Raw genomic sequence first — 15,644 nt, forward strand, 5'->3', positions numbered from 1 at the left:
AAAAAAAAAAAAAAAAAAAAAAAAAATCTTCTCAAGCCCATTTTTCATGGAAACATCATCAATACTTGTTAGTTAACATTAGTTTTTCTTTTTTATTTATTTTTTTATATATATGTGATGCATATCACTAATTTATGGATTCATGGAGGGAAATAAAAATTTTCTGTATTTAAATTTTTTTATGTTTTTATTTTTCTATTTAAATAAATGATGCATACTAACCTTATGTTATGTAGCTTATCTTATGTCATTTCAAAATTTCAATGTATGTTAATGTGACTTATCAGTCATCAATGTTAATTGTTAATCAATTAAGTAATTATCTATGATGTCTTTTAAATTCTTATGATTATGGTGTGTCATGTGTTGATTGTGAAATGTGGATTGTGAAATAGAGCATACTAACCTAGGGTCCAAAGATTTGGAGACTACTTACATAGGATACGAAGTCAAAGTACCATTTTATCTTTGATTTAAAAAAAAAACTGACGTTTCCATTGTGTTTAGAAGTCCTAAAATAAGGCAAATACCTAGTTTCAGGGACTACAAAGACCATATGGCCACCAAGACGACCGTGAAAAAATACATGATCTTGGCGAGATCTCGCAAGATCTCTCTTTTTTGGATTAGTGAGATGGGGGGCGAGAGCGAGATCTTAAACCTTGTTTGTTAGTTGCAGCTGACTAAGAGAGTAGTGTGTTGAGCCTATATGAAGCCCATTTGGATGTAGGCATGTGCCGAACCACTTAAATATCTTATGTTGTGGGTGTGTTATGTGGAAGTTGCGTGTTTATTTTCTTTCTGCATTTACTTTTCTGAGCTGATGTACGTGAAAATATTTTATCGTGCCACCTTGTATAGGCTGGTCACTGGCCTAGTAACCCAGTGGCTGTGAGCATGTGGTTGTGCGCTTACAAGATCGTTTGTGTTTTGAATGTGATGAATATTGAGGGTATAGGACTAAGTGACAGAGCAACATGTTCAGGGCAGAACCGTTTAGTCAGCTAAGCAGCAAGAGAGAATATTTTAAAGTGCAGATTCACCCCCTCTCTCGGTGACTGCCATTGTTCAACACTTGGTTCCCCATAATGGTTAATACTTTGGGAGAGCATAGATGAGAACAGTGCTGCTCACGATAAATCCATTTAGTTGGGCTTATTATATTGCCCCCCTTCTTCTGTGTTATGAAAATGCAATGGAGATACTTTGACAAATCTTCAATATCTGGGGCTGTTAGAGAGAGATAGTGGAAAATTTGTAAAATTTGGGCTTTTGAGGTGGAAGTTGTCATGGTAAAGAGCATCATAGATATAGGGGTAGCGGTGGATGGAAATGCATTCAAGGGTTCATTAAGGATTCTTAGGAGAGAGGGAATTTTATTTTTTTATTTTTCTGAGGGTTTTAATCTTTATCTGAGTGGACAAGGTTTTGTTAGGGCAAAGGGTGTGATGCAGATAAATCACAAAGTGGACTTATTTTAGTGGAAATAAGGCTTGGGTTAGGTTCTATGTGTGTTGGGCCTTTGGTCCACTGGGTTTTCATTGTAATGTGCTACTTTAATGGGCCTAAAACAAAGGTTGGAATTAGGATATGAGATTAGTTTAGATTTTTTTTTAGATGTTAGAAATCAGCTAAGTCCAGTCCTTGAATCGTTAGGAAATTGAGTTTATATTACATTTTAAGTCTATGTTCTGTAAGGAAAGACATGCATAGTTTAAAGTCTTGCCCTAAATATGACCTTGAATAGAGCCAAGTGTTGGGCAAGGATCCATGTACAGGACCCCATGTAGATGTGTTTTTTAATTTCTCACTGCTATTGTGTTATTTTCCTTTCTCTTTTACTTTTCTACCATTTAAGTTGGGATAAGGCTAAGCTTTGTTGTTGTTGTTTTACTTTTTCTCTTCAATTTTTGTCCTCGTACGCATCCATGTAGCTGACCCAGTTAAGTTGGGATATGGCTTGTTGTAGTTGTTCTGTTTTTAAAGTCCTAGTTTGAGTAGGAGTGTCAAATTCTAGTCTATTTTGGCTATTCTAAGTGGTAATGTGATTTTCAACTCAGTTTAGGAATGTTAGAAGGTCAGTTTATGAAATCTATATGTAGTTCTCTCTCTCTCTCTCTCTGGAAAACAAGTCATATTTCTTAGTTTCTAAGTCATGTGGTTGCTTTGTTTCTGTCATTTTTTTTATATGTTGCTGTTTAGAAGTTCTTGCAATATCCTACTTGATTTGTGCTCGGATTGTATCCATTAACTTCTGAATGATACTCTTAGATTCTGTTTGTGCCTTCTGAATCATCTGGTCAATTCTAAACCTGCTACTAGGCTACTGGCAGTCTTATAGTACTAAATTCTTCAGTATCTGTTTTGTTGCCTGAACAGATCAGCAGCAAAACATACAGTTGAAATTTGAGACTTCCCGATTTGTTTGACTGAAGCTACAAAATTTATTGCTATTCAGGTTCTGTTTTACTGTCTTTGCAATCCTTCTGATCTAGTTTTCTGTTAGAATTTTTCAGGTTGAAGATTAGATCGCATGAGGGTAAGTTAAGGACATGGGCCCATATTTATTATTCGAGTTGGAGGTGTTATGATCTTATGGTAAGTTAATGACATGGGCCCATATTTTGTATTTGAGTTGGAGATGTTATGGTCGATAAGACATTCATCTCTAATTGATAAGCCACATCACCACCTACTGTACATGATAAGGCCTCATGAACAACACAATAGCTGCCATATGAACATACTTTCCCTTTTTTTTCCCCATCTCGTCCTTCGAAAATTTGTATCAGTTCCATCAGCAGTACCACTTACTGAGTCAACTCGTCATTGACTCAATGTCATTGAATTAATCACCTTGTTGTAACTTCTCCAAAAGCTACAACTACTACAACAGCGACAAATTCAACCTTATCCCAACTTAACGGGGTCGGCTACATGATCCGATCAAGGGCAACCAAAAAATGAAAAGTAAAAGTGAAAGAAAAGTAACACAATAATAACAGAAATAATGTAGAAACACAGCTAAATGGGACTTGCTACATGGATCCTTGCCCTCCAATCGACTCTATTCAAGGCCATATTTAGGACAAGGCCTAAGCTATGCATGTCTTTACTCACTACTTCTCCTATAGTCATTTTAGGCCGGCCCCTAGCTCTTTTAGTTCCTTCAGTTTGTATCAGATCACTCTTCCTTATTGGTGCATTCTTAGCTTTCGTCGAACATGGCATAACACCTCAAACGACTTTCTCGGAGTTTATCATGGATCGATGAGACTCACAAATCAGCTCTAATATGCTTATTCCTTACTTTACCCTTTCTAGTTTTGCTACACATCCATCTCAACATCCTCATCTCTGCTACACATAACTTTCTATATGACGCTTCTTAACTTGCCTAAATTTTTACCTCGTACATCATGGTTGATAGTCTGACTGACCTAGCGAATTTTCCTTTGAGCTTTAAAGGGATACATCAACCACACAACACTTCAGATGCACATCTCCACTTCATCCATCGCATTTTAATTTTTTGAAAAACATCATCCTCTATATCACCTTATTTATTTATGAATGAACCCAAATATTTAAAGTAATAACTTTGCGGTTTCTCCCTCTCCTCAATTTTCATAATATCGTTATCCATCCTAGTGTGACTGAAGTTACACATCAAATACCTGTCTTTGTTCTACTTATCTTAAAACCAAACCAAGGTTGATCTCTGTTGTTCCAACTTAGCGTTAATCCCTACTCTCATCTGATCCATCAAAACAATATCATTTGCAAAGAGCGTACGCCATGAGATCTCATCTTGAATGTTACTAGTTAAACCATCCATATAAACAGAAATAAATAAGGGCTTAAAACTGTTCCTTGATTGAGTCCAATAGTAATTGGAAATTCCCTACCTTGCCCTCCCACGGTTCTCATACCAATCACCCCGTCATCATACATATATATTTACTTGACACTCTTACTCTTCTCTCCATATGATAACTAGAAAACTCTACGAGAGGCATGATGCCTGTTGGAAACTCAATCTTTCTCACGAATAGATGTTTTAGGTGAGTCACTCATGTGTAATAGTCACCATGATGATTTTTTTGGGTGAATGGTAACCATAATTAGTAATTGTCTTATATTTCTAGTCTCCCACACCAATGACAGAGATCGAAGATGTCATTCGTCATCAAGTTAAAAATGAACTTGAATGGAAGGATAAAGTGGGAATTACTGGTGCTGGATCTGGCGATTCATATTTTTATAAAAACTCCCAGTTCACTTGAAGTACTTTATTGGTCTATATGGCTGCTTTTGTAACTTTTGGTTGCAAAACCAGGTGGAATATTGAATAGTCTCATCTATAGAGTAAGAGTAAGGTTGATGTAGTCCTTCCTCTTTTGATCTGCATGAAACATCTAGGAATGCATGAGAAGTGGTTTACAATGAAACTACCATGGTGAATAGGCAAGCCTAACACTTCTCTGATTTGACTGTGATTAGTCTTACCTATTGTCATCAACTATTAGTGAGCTTCTCCTTCACTGTTCAATAGGTTCTGTGGCAACCTTGATTTGTAGTACAGTGAACCTTTGTTTTTACCAATTTAGAATAAGGTATGGATTTTGGTACACTGAAATTTACTTCATAGAGGTGGGATCTGAGAGTATTTTGAGGATGCTCAAATATAGCAAGAAAAGCTACAAAAATGACGACACTTCCGCTTACACCTGAAAACCAGTGCTTTCCAGGCATATGTGCCTTTAGGTAGAAATCTTCCTTAAAAACCTAGCGTTACATTTGCATGTGACATTGAACTTAACAACATCAAGATGGGATGTGAGTTTGAACAAGGAAGTCTTGTTTGCCCAATGTTCCAACTTGGAGCTCATATACTTTCTTCTTTATTGGTGCAAAAGTCTCGTGGAGCCCAAACATTTTTTTTTCCACAAGTGGATTACTGGAATGTTGTTGAAACATAGGCAATGCTTTTCCGAATAACTCCCGTTTACTTCTTTATTTTCACCCTCAATTTTTAGGTTCTGTTGTCTTCATTGTTCCGGAACATTTCGTGTTATCAAGATGGTTCTCTGGTCAAGTAACCATTCCATTTGTGTGTGCATGTCTCTTATTTAGAAGAATTAGCTCTTTGTTTCTCTATACTAACAAACATGTATTCATCGACTTCCATGCTACATTTTCCTTTGGCATGATTGAATGTGGTTTGGCTATTTAGCATGAAAGATAAAGGTAAATTCAACTGTAGGTTTCTTCTGTTTGGGGAGATCGCTCTGTAGCACAGCATTTACGTTGACTGAACCAGAGGTCCTTGCCCATGCAACAGTGTTGGAGTAAGTCAATTTGGAGAGACATTACTGAGAAATTTTAATAGAAGACCATTCTAGTCTCTCCTATTTGCTCTTCAGCTGTTCAGCCACAATTGCTTTTCTGATCGAGTTTTCCTATTCTGTTTTCTGTGCTTCCCGGTTGATCTCTCTCTGTTAAATTAGTTTCATTTGGTAAATTCTGTTGCCTCATTTGATAGAATAGATTCGCCGGATCTGCTTACTGGGGAGATGATTAAAACCCCCTATTATGTCTTCTGTTGAAAGAACTTTAGAATTGATGTTAGTGCTTGACATTGGGAACATTGCTCTTGCTATCAAAAACTTGCCGTAACTGTTTCTGATAGTCCAAACTTCCACTGAAATGGCATAACAATAACAAATTTCTGTGTTCGGAATCCTTTCGAGGATTGCATCAAAAGTATCTTGTTTGGGCTTAAACAAAACGTTAAAAGGTTCTTAATATCTTAAAACAACAAACATTACTAGAACATGGCATAATAAATAAATTTCATAAGTTCTTTCAAACCTAACTTATGTTTTCACTCATAATAGGGTAAAGATTAGGCATTTAGGCCCGGTCTGGTAACACTTCTGTTTTGCCCAAGTGCAAGGATTAAAGTATCGGTATCGGTCGTCATATCGGTCGGTCAAAATTAAGATATGTATCGAAGGGTATCGTATCGTATCGTATCGGAGATACGTTAAGATACACTAAAGATACGCATATAAATGGATAGGGAATACATTTTTATATACTTTTGCATAAAAAAACAGTTAAAAAAAGTTATATATAATATGTAGAATGCATAAATACTTAAGTAGAGGGTATCGTATTGGTAGACAAATATATTGAGTTGAAAATGTTCAAAATGATGAGGTTTGAGTTTCTTACAGTTTTTTGAGCATGAGTAGATATAAGAAATTTGAGCATGAGTAGATCTAAGAAATTTGAAAAAAATTGAAACCCTCATTTTCTCTTGAAAAAAGTTTGTAAATCCTTATAAATCCAATGATTTAATGTAATAATGATGCACAAAATGTGATTCTAAGTATGATGAACCTTAGATTTATAAAAAAACTTGAAAATCTAAGGTTAAAGTTGAAAAAAAGTGAGTAAAGATTCAAGAATGTACCATTCAAATGTTTCAACTTTCAAGTTCAAGCCTTCAAGGTTCTTCTTGGACTATGTTTTTCTCCTTCTTTGAACCATTCACTTTCACAATGTTTCTTTCAGTCTACCATTTGAGTCTCAAAAAGGTGAGTAAATCAAAGGGGAAGAAAGAAGCAAAATATAGAAAACTGTTGGTGAGAGTGTGAAGTGTTTGTTTCATACAACAAAAGACACATTCACACTTAAGTAGTCGTATCGTGCCGATACGGTATGATACAGCTTGATACGTACCGATATGGTATCGATACGTACCGATATTCTCAGGAATTTCTAGATTTTGAAAAGTTCGTATTGCAGAGTATCGTACGTATCGGTATTGATACGGTACGGCATGATACGGTACGTACGATACGTTGATACACAAAAGAGGGCCCAAAATTCCCCGTAGTGTATCGGTATGTATCGTGCCGATGCCTATCGATACGGCACGATACGCATCGATACTTAAAACCATGCCCAAGTGTTTTGAGTTTTTTTATTTTTCGGTTCTTGGGGAACACTTACGGGGGAGTGAAATGCGTTTGGTAACATGACATAAGAAATGTCTTTGAATCAGAAAGGAAATAGAAACACACTTGAAAGATACTTTAGCGGATACACTTCTGGCACTTAAACCAATTATCAATTTTTTATATTGAGTGATACATTGAGATTTAAATAGGATTTTTTTTTTTTTTCTGGAATTCTTTTTAAAATTACTGTTAAACAATAGTACAGGCCATGTAGCAAGTTCTAAATATCCAGTAATTGTCAAAATTCCCGAAGTTAAACAATACAATTTTCTCCAATATATTAAGTATTAATTACTTAATAATTGCTATGTCAATCAATAACAATGATTGACAAAGGAAAGAACCGTATGAATAAAACAACTATGGAATCAAATGCAATATAAAGTAGAGTTAGGTCGAAGACTAGCTAATCAAATCAGATACACTAACAGAAAACAATACCCCTCCACCTGTCGCAAGGCCAACAGCTGGGGAAAAATGCGTAACAAAAATCAATCCCAAGATATATTAAATCTTGGGATTATACGTATGTCTAATGTATAAGAGAAAATTGAACAAATCACTTGCGCAAAGAGGCAAGATAGCTAGACTTTTGGTAAGCCTGCTCTCCATTATTCTTTCCTTTGCCTTCTATTTGCTTAACTTTTTTTAAGCCATCAAGCTCTTACCTTAATCTAATAGCTTCGTTGATAGTGGCAATCTCAAGGTGCTTCGAAATAATAGCTCCTCCATGGGGAGAACTTGGCGTAACAGATTCTACTAAATCCTTCCTCCCCTCAAGATCATATGACATCTTCTAAAATTAGGGCCCTTACCATGACTACCTCGACTGTCACTTTGCTCATGCATAGAAATGATCCTGTCGTGAAAAGCAATTGTCACCTTCCCATGTCTAGGTTGATTTTACCCCTCTAGACGGGCATAAATTTTTGCAAGGGTCTCTTACCTTTCCGGATCAGTAGTGAGATTTTTCTTCCATGGGTCATCAATTGCTCTCAAATCCCCCTCTTCTGACATCATTTCATAATTAGAATCTGATGTAGACTCCTATCCATCTTCACTAGTCATATTTGCCCAATTAAGTATTTTTGCACTCAATTCTTGCTCCTTATTAGTTGACCCATATGGTTGAGCAAGATCCACAAAATTGTGCCCACTTCCCTCTTCACGATCCTGGAATAGAAGGTTGGCATACACCAATATCTCTTTCCCATTTGATCCCCACCTTAAATGGAAAGAAGTTCATATATTGTCTGAGAATGGTCAGGGACAAACAATGATACTCTACTTGATTGGCTCTGTTCAAGGAGGAAAGATTTTTCCTATTGGAAGGAGTTTCTGTATAGCTGCTTCCTCCATCTTAGATGATTGTGATCCCACCAAATCTTCCTATTTTGGGACACTGAATTCTCTCATCTTTCTCCAATCATAGCATTAATGGATGGTTGATTCTCTGCCATCTTGTGTAAGATAGGATCCTCTTCCATAATAAGAGCCCTTCTAGGATAATAAGAATTTGAATTCTTACCCGCATTAACCTCCACCAACAAAGCATTGTTATCATAAAGGCCATGTAAAACACTTCTTTCCAAAGAATCACCTAAATTTGAGGTCCATGCATATCTACACTACCGTCTTTTGATCGTGATTGAGAACAACCACCACCATTCATGTTTCCTTCCCTTTTATGCCCATTAGATTGATGCAAATTGATCTCCTTTCCTAAGATAGAGGAAATCCGACCAGGATGAGGCACCAAGTTCACCCTGGCGAGCTTACTGGGTTGAATACCTCCTCCTCCGCATTGGTTGCCCTTGGGATGCTTGCCGCATGATCTTTGGCCGTTTGGACTGACGTCCATTGCCTTCTAGTGAGGACACTAGTTAATCAAGTGCTCCACTCTTTTATAGTAACTACACCGGCTCATTCCATCCTCATACACAATGCTTTGCATGAAAGACAACACCTTCGACAATCTAGGCTTGCACTACTCCACTTGTACCTTCTCAATGCGTGTTGCAGTTTTCGAATTATCTAATTTTTAATAAAACATGAGCGAAATGTCCTAGAAGACCCTGTCTTGTCCTGAGGTCTAAAGCAATTGGTCTTCCTGCCGCCTTAGCCATCGATAGAAGTACGTTTTCATGCTAATACTCGAGAGGGGGTTAGGTTATCTCACCTAAAAAAGCTTCGTTGCTTCTGGTTTTTCATGAATGTTGAAGTCAGGTTTCCAACGTTGGAACCTAATGTGTTGCCCTCGTAACTTAACCTGATCGCCAGACCTTCGTCATATCGCCCTCCAAAAATAAAATTGGAAGATGATATAACTCCAGCCCAAGGGATGCATGATTATCCTCTGTTGCATATTCCAACCCTCCAGCCTCCTTCCTTAGCACGACATTGTTCAGAAGTTTTCTGGGCCTATTGGTGCAAAAAGAAATTTTGACAAATGGTTTCGTAGTCTTGTTGTGGGATAACTATCCTAGTGATGCTACCTGCATGTATTGGCTACGGTATTGCATCAATGTCTAGCCAAGTTCCATTCCCCACAATCTTGGCAAAAGGTTTTTTTTTGTGGTGTTGAATCTTCTGCGACAAGGGAGGTTATGACCCCTTGAGTCTCCAGTGGACTCCGATCCTCCTCACCTACTCGACACCCCTCTCACACCCTCTCCATTCATCTTACGCGCACTTTCATCTCTCGCTCTCTCTCCCCTCACAACTCCATCTTCCACTCACCTTCATTTTTTTAGGAGTCTTTGAATATGGTGGGGAGAATTATTCAGTTGATTTTTTGATGGAAGGAGAGAGAGTTATCCCACAACAAGACTATAAAACCATTCGCCAAAATTTTATCTTCGCACTAATAGGCTAGGAAAACTTCCGAACAACGTCGTTGGATGTGTTAAGGAAGGAGGCTAGGGGTTTGGAATTTGCAATAGAGGGTAATCATGCATCCCTTGGGCAAGGGTTTTATTATCTTCCAATTTTCTTTGGAGGGTGATATGACAAAGGTTTGTGAAGAACTCCGGTTAAGTTAGGAGGGCAAGACATTAGGTTTCAATGTTGGGAACCTGACTTCAACATTCATGAAATGCTAAAAGCAACGAGGCTTGTTTGGGTGAGATTTCCTAACCTCCCTCTTGAGTATTGGCATGAAAACATGCTTCTATCATGGCTAAGGCAGCAAGAAGACCGATTACTTTAGAGCTCAGGGTTTTTTAGGAACTTTGCTTGTGTTCTAGTAAAACTAGATGATTCAGAGATTTCAACACGCATTGAGAAGGTACAAGTGGAGCGGTGTGAGCCTAGATTGTCAAAGGTGTTCTCTTTCATATAAGGCATTGTGCATGAGGATGGAATGAATTGGTGTGGTTACTACAATAGAGTGGGGCACTTGACTAACTCGTTTCCTCACAAAACGACAGTGGATGCTCATCAAATACAAAGTTCAGGCGACGAGCATCTCGGGGGCAACCTATGCGGAAGAAGATGGAGTCAACCCAGTAGGTCGACCAGGGTGAACTCAAAGACTCAGTCTGGTCGGATTTCCTCTATCTTAAGAAAGAAGATCAATTTGCATCAATCTAATGGGCATACAAGGTAAGGGAATGTGAATGGTGAAGGTGGTTCTCAACACGATCCAAAAATTTTAGTGTAGATATACATGGGACCTCTAATTTAGGAGATTCTTTGGAAAGACGTGTTCTACATGACCTTAATGATAACAATGCTTTGTTGGCGGAGGTTAATGCGGGTAAGAATTCAAATTCTTCTTATCCTAGAAGAGCTCTTATTATGGAATAGGATCCTATCTTACACAAGATGGTAGGGATCTGTCATCCATTAATGGTATGATTGGAGAAGGGAGAGAGAATTGTGTACCAAAATAGGGAAGATTTGGTGCGATCACAATTAGTTGAGGAGGAAACAGCTGTTATGGAAGCTCCTTCCAGGAATAATGTTTCATCTTTGAATGGAGCCAATCAAGATGGGGATTAATTGTTTGTCCCTTACCATTCTCAGGAGAGATATGAGCCTCTTTCCATTCAAGGTGGGGATTGATTGGGATAAAATAAGGGAGGGTTATTGGTGCATGACAACCTTCTATTCTAGGATCGTGAAAAGGGTAGTGGACACGATTTTGTGGATCTTCCTCAACCAGGTGGGCTGACTAATAAGGAGCAAGGGTTGAATGCGACAAGACTTAATTGGGCAGATATGGCTAGTGAAGATGGATCAGGGGAGTCTACGTCAGATTCTAGTTATGAAACGATGTCAGGAGAGGAGGATTTGGGAGCAAATGATGATACATGGGAATATAGATCTCTCACTGCTAGTCTAGAAAGGCAAGAGAACCTTACAGAAATTTATGCCTATCTAGATGGGAAAAATCAAGCTAGATGTGGCAACAATTGCATTTCGTGGTGGGATCATTTCTATGTGAGGGAGAGGTGACAGTCAAGGTGGTCATTGGAGGGCCCTAATTTTAGGGGACGTGTGATCTTTGAGGGGAGTAAGGACTTGGTAGAATTTGTTGCGCCAAGTTCTCTCCGAGGAGGAGCTATTATTTTGAAACACCTTGAGCTTCCTACTATTGATGAAGCAGCTAGATTAAGGGAAGAGTTTAATGTTTTCGAGAAAGTTAAGCAAAGAAAAGGCAAAGGAAAGTATAATTGAGAGTTGGCTTGCCGGAACTCTTACCGTCTTGCCTCTTCGCGAAAGTAATTCGTTCAATTATCTATTCTACATTAGAGATGTGTATGATCCCAAGATTTAGTATCTCTTGGGATTGATATTTTGTTCGGCGTTTTCCCCCTGTTGCTGGCCTTGTCAAAGTTGGTGTCTTCTTTGTGTTGGTGTATCTAGCTTGATTAGCTAGTTTTCTTGTTTCTTTCTTTGTTATTTTTTTTTTTTTTCCCTTTAATACAATGACCTTTAAGCCAAAAAAAAGTCCTAGCTTAAGGACCACGAAACCATTCAAGCCATTATCAGTCATTTGAGGATAAGCTCCGTAGTTGTAATCATCCACCCAAATAAATGAATTGGGATGATTTCTTCATAGGCTGAGGGATCCAGTTTACTTCCTAAGAATGCCCATTTCTCTTCTTTTATCCCTAATTGATTCAAACTAATCTAATTCTTGGCAGTTTATCTCTAGAATATAATTGCATGGATAGAACTTAGATCATTTCATGTTAGAAAAGAGAGGAGATGACGAAAGTGAGACTATCTCCATCCAGCACTGTAGCCCACAAGCAACATAGGCAGCACATAACAAACCACCAAAACCCGTCCCATTGTTCAATTCAATCCAGCCAATACCAACAACAGTAGAAACCCACATCCCTCCTTTGTTGTAGATCCCTCCTGAGCCCCAAAACCAATCCTCAAGAGTCAGAAGCAAACATCACTGGTGGGCTTATTAAATGCACATATTTATGTTGAGATTGAAAGGCTCCCGAAGGAAGGAGAGGCCATCTTAGCCAAGACTGGCCAGACTCTCGTAGGAGGCAAAGGTGCTAACCTAGCTCTCCTACCTAACTTTATCCGCAGAACTACAAGTTCCCCTACCCTTTTGTCCCCCTAGACAACCCCTCAGTTCTGTTGAGCCCAACATCACTTCTCACTGATCCAACTCGGTATGTGGGATTTGAATTGAACAATGGAATCACAAAGGAATGGAATCCCAAGCAGCCGTTATTTGCCATTGATGATATCTTCTCACCTGGAATGCCTCTCTTAACACTTCCAGCCTAGAGGAAGGTGAGTTCTTGCCTTCTCACCACCAAAAGACAATGTTGATAATGTTCACCGGTTCACCCACCCTACTGCTATATGGTAGAATACACAATCTATATATATATATATAACGAGAGAGAGAGAGAGAGAGAGAGAGAGAGAGAGAGAGAGAGAGAGAGGGCTGATCACTTTCGGGGAAGACGAGTGCTCCATTGATGGAAACTCTTGAGTAAGAGAAGTCTTCTTTATATTAAAAAAAAAAAAAAAAAAAAAAAAAAAAAAAAAAGAAAAAGGAAAAAGAAGAGCTCTATTCATTAGAGGTAGAAAAACTCCTGGAAGAAGGGTTCTAGCTTTCCTTCAGTCACGGAGAAAAATTTGGCCATACCGTAGTATACTTAATTGACAAGGCCTTCTGGACTAACCTAGGAATATAGGTGAATTAAACGACCTCTGAATCACATTAATATTTATGTTATCCATCCAAAAAAGGAATTGGAATTATAATTTTAATGTATAATGTTTGCAATAGTAACTACTTGGGAACATCCTTAAAGTGGTTGGTTTTCACTTGGCTCCAAGTTGGCTTCAAGATTATGCTCTCCAAAATGAAAGTTGAAAGCTCAAGCGTCACTGTGTAAGCAGAGAAGAGCGTCTAATTCTGAGGCCCAAATGTTGACGCTAGAATCTAATACCTACAACTCTTTCAATTTAAGCTTCAATTGTGAGAAGCAAGACTTGAACAATAACCTGGAATATTACCCACTAGATTAGAGGAAGTTACTTGCAAGTGCAACGTATAGACCAAGGGTTATTTATTTATTTATTGATAGAAAAGGAAAGAAGTGCATTAAAGTAAATAAGTGAAAACATTGTTATCCAGATTGTAGATGAACATCAAAAATAAAAAATAAAAGGACTAGGGAGAATATTATGGACATCTAAAAGGAGGGAACTATGCTCTAAGGCCATGAGGTGATTCCATGAGGTGGTTATTAGGTTAAAAAAGAGTGTAAATCTTCAAAATTGCTCCAAACTTTCTTGATACTCCAATCCTTCACTTGTGCCTGTTGAACTCTAAGAGGGAAACCGCTAATGATTGCTTCGACGTAATTTCCTATTATTGAGTAATCGGTTGTGAATGAGATACATTTCCCTCTATAAAGAAACAAGTCATCCAACCATAAATATTTAGACCTGGATTAGGAGCATATACACAATTTGGGAAGGTAAATGACAAATATTGAGATGTAGAGTTTGGTGCTTGTGGTGATGGATTTGTGATGTAACTAGATTGTAGACAGATAATCCACCATAGCGGGGGGAAATTTTTTTATGAGGATTTGGTTTTTCATGTTTAAAAATGGTGTGATTCCTATGACTCCAAATAATTAGCATATTATAATAAAGACGGAGGAAAAATTATTTAGATTATTCTGATGGATCAAGTTGGAATTGAAAAATACATAATTAAATACACCAATGGTTATTAAAATATAGGAAAATGATACCATCCTCTTTCTACCCTATTTGGAAAAGACCATTGCCCTCCGATGTCCATCCATTTGATTGATGCATGTTGCTAGCTTATCGAAAGCTACCATTATGCCCAATCTTTTCCCAAAGAAAAAAAAATAATATACATATGGGTGAGAGAATGCTACCACTTGGTACAGGGACACACCAGCGGGGAATGTGTTGATGGTAGAGGTAAGGATTTAAAATTTAGACGCGTTTTTCACAAAGAGGAGAAAATAAAAAACCACGTTTAGAGTTTTGACTGCGCATACGCAGAAAAAATAACGCGTCAAGCGCGTTTTAACTCTTTTAAGTTAAACAGAGACATCAGAAACACTAACAGTAATTCTTGTCTTGCTATTGCTAAATAGCTACAAAAACTCCTTTCAAGATTAAATAATAAAGATTAAAAAAAATAAATATTCATTAGAGGTATTACAGAAAGCTTTATTCTACATTTTCTATTGTTTCTAATTTTTGAATTTGACCTTGTGCGCATCGTGAAGCGCGAAAATGGATTCCAGGTTGGGAGGGGAGAAGAAATACTCTGTCTCCATCTCCGTCTCTGTCTCCGTCTCCTTCACGCGCAGGGCCAACGGCGAAGAATAGGAAGTCCTACGTTTTCTTGGAGCCGGTGGACACGTCAGCACTTCCTGTATCCTACATTCCTTCGCCTTTGGCGTACAACACCTCTCCTCACTCCATACCTTTTCTTCTTCTTCTTTCACAGCGATCGTTAGCTTCTTCACAGCTTCTCCCTCTGTGTTAGCAGCTAAGCTGCACTTCCCTCCTTCAACTCTTTCCGATCCTTCCAAACGCTTGAAGAAACCTGTAGAAGAAGACGCCGGCGATGGCATGTCCTTGGCCCTGCAAAGGCTCACCATTCGATTTGACTTTCCACTGAATTGCAGAGATTCAATTCTCAGTGATGCTCTGCCTAAATTGGAATTTCTTCTGGCAATCGAGAGGAAACTACGGTCAAGAACCAAAACACCGGATCTTCAGCTTCCAAAAAAAAGAAAAAAATCAGATCTCTCTCTTCCTCTGTAGCGGCGGGAAGAAGGAATTGGACTACTTGAAGTCGAATTTCGTCTGAGAATTTAAAGGAGAAAACGAAATCTGTAAGAGAGATCGGGAAGATGGAACTTCTGAGGAAGTTTCAGAAGACGAGATTCATAAGCTAGGGTTTAAAATGTGAAGGTTTCTTCTGTAGGAACGAAGGCGAGAAAGGAAGAGAAGGGGGTCTTTTGGCGGTCGAGAACTATTTTCAATTTTCTGACTTCTTCGTTGGGTTTTGTATTTATAGGCGGCGAGGGGTTAGGTGTGGCCGTGTGGGGGTCCTGAAGTCGAACCAGG

At 38.3% G+C, this 15,644-nt stretch overlaps 2 protein-coding genes across 2 annotated transcripts in view; one reads left to right on the forward strand and one right to left on the reverse strand.

Annotated features, from left to right (window-relative positions):
* The window catches only part of LOC122064850 (pentatricopeptide repeat-containing protein At1g77360, mitochondrial-like), an 18,979-nt gene extending 13,288 nt beyond the window's left edge, over positions 1-5,691 (forward strand). Inside the window, exon 2 of the transcript XR_006135841.1 lies at positions 5,267-5,691. The gene's annotated coding sequence lies outside the window, so the exon portion shown is untranslated. The remainder of the gene's footprint in view (positions 1-5,266) is intronic.
* An 8,872-nt stretch (positions 5,692-14,563) lies between these two features.
* LOC122064851 (cyclin-dependent protein kinase inhibitor SMR15-like) lies at positions 14,564-15,644 on the reverse strand. Its single transcript, XM_042628637.1, has one exon. It carries the CDS (start codon positions 15,170-15,172, stop codon positions 14,759-14,761), a length of 414 nt encoding a protein of 137 aa, XP_042484571.1. The 5' UTR covers positions 15,173-15,644; the 3' UTR covers positions 14,564-14,758.

Source organism: Macadamia integrifolia, unplaced genomic scaffold (assembly GCF_013358625.1).
Source record: "Macadamia integrifolia cultivar HAES 741 unplaced genomic scaffold, SCU_Mint_v3 scaffold1794, whole genome shotgun sequence".
Taxonomy (NCBI): domain Eukaryota; kingdom Viridiplantae; phylum Streptophyta; class Magnoliopsida; order Proteales; family Proteaceae; genus Macadamia; species Macadamia integrifolia.

Bases quoted from the DNA above. Each gene is read 5' to 3' on its own strand.
- LOC122064851 (XM_042628637.1), bottom strand. From the start codon at position 15,172: ATGGTGAGCCTTTGCAGGGCCAAGGACATGCCATCGCCGGCGTCTTCT.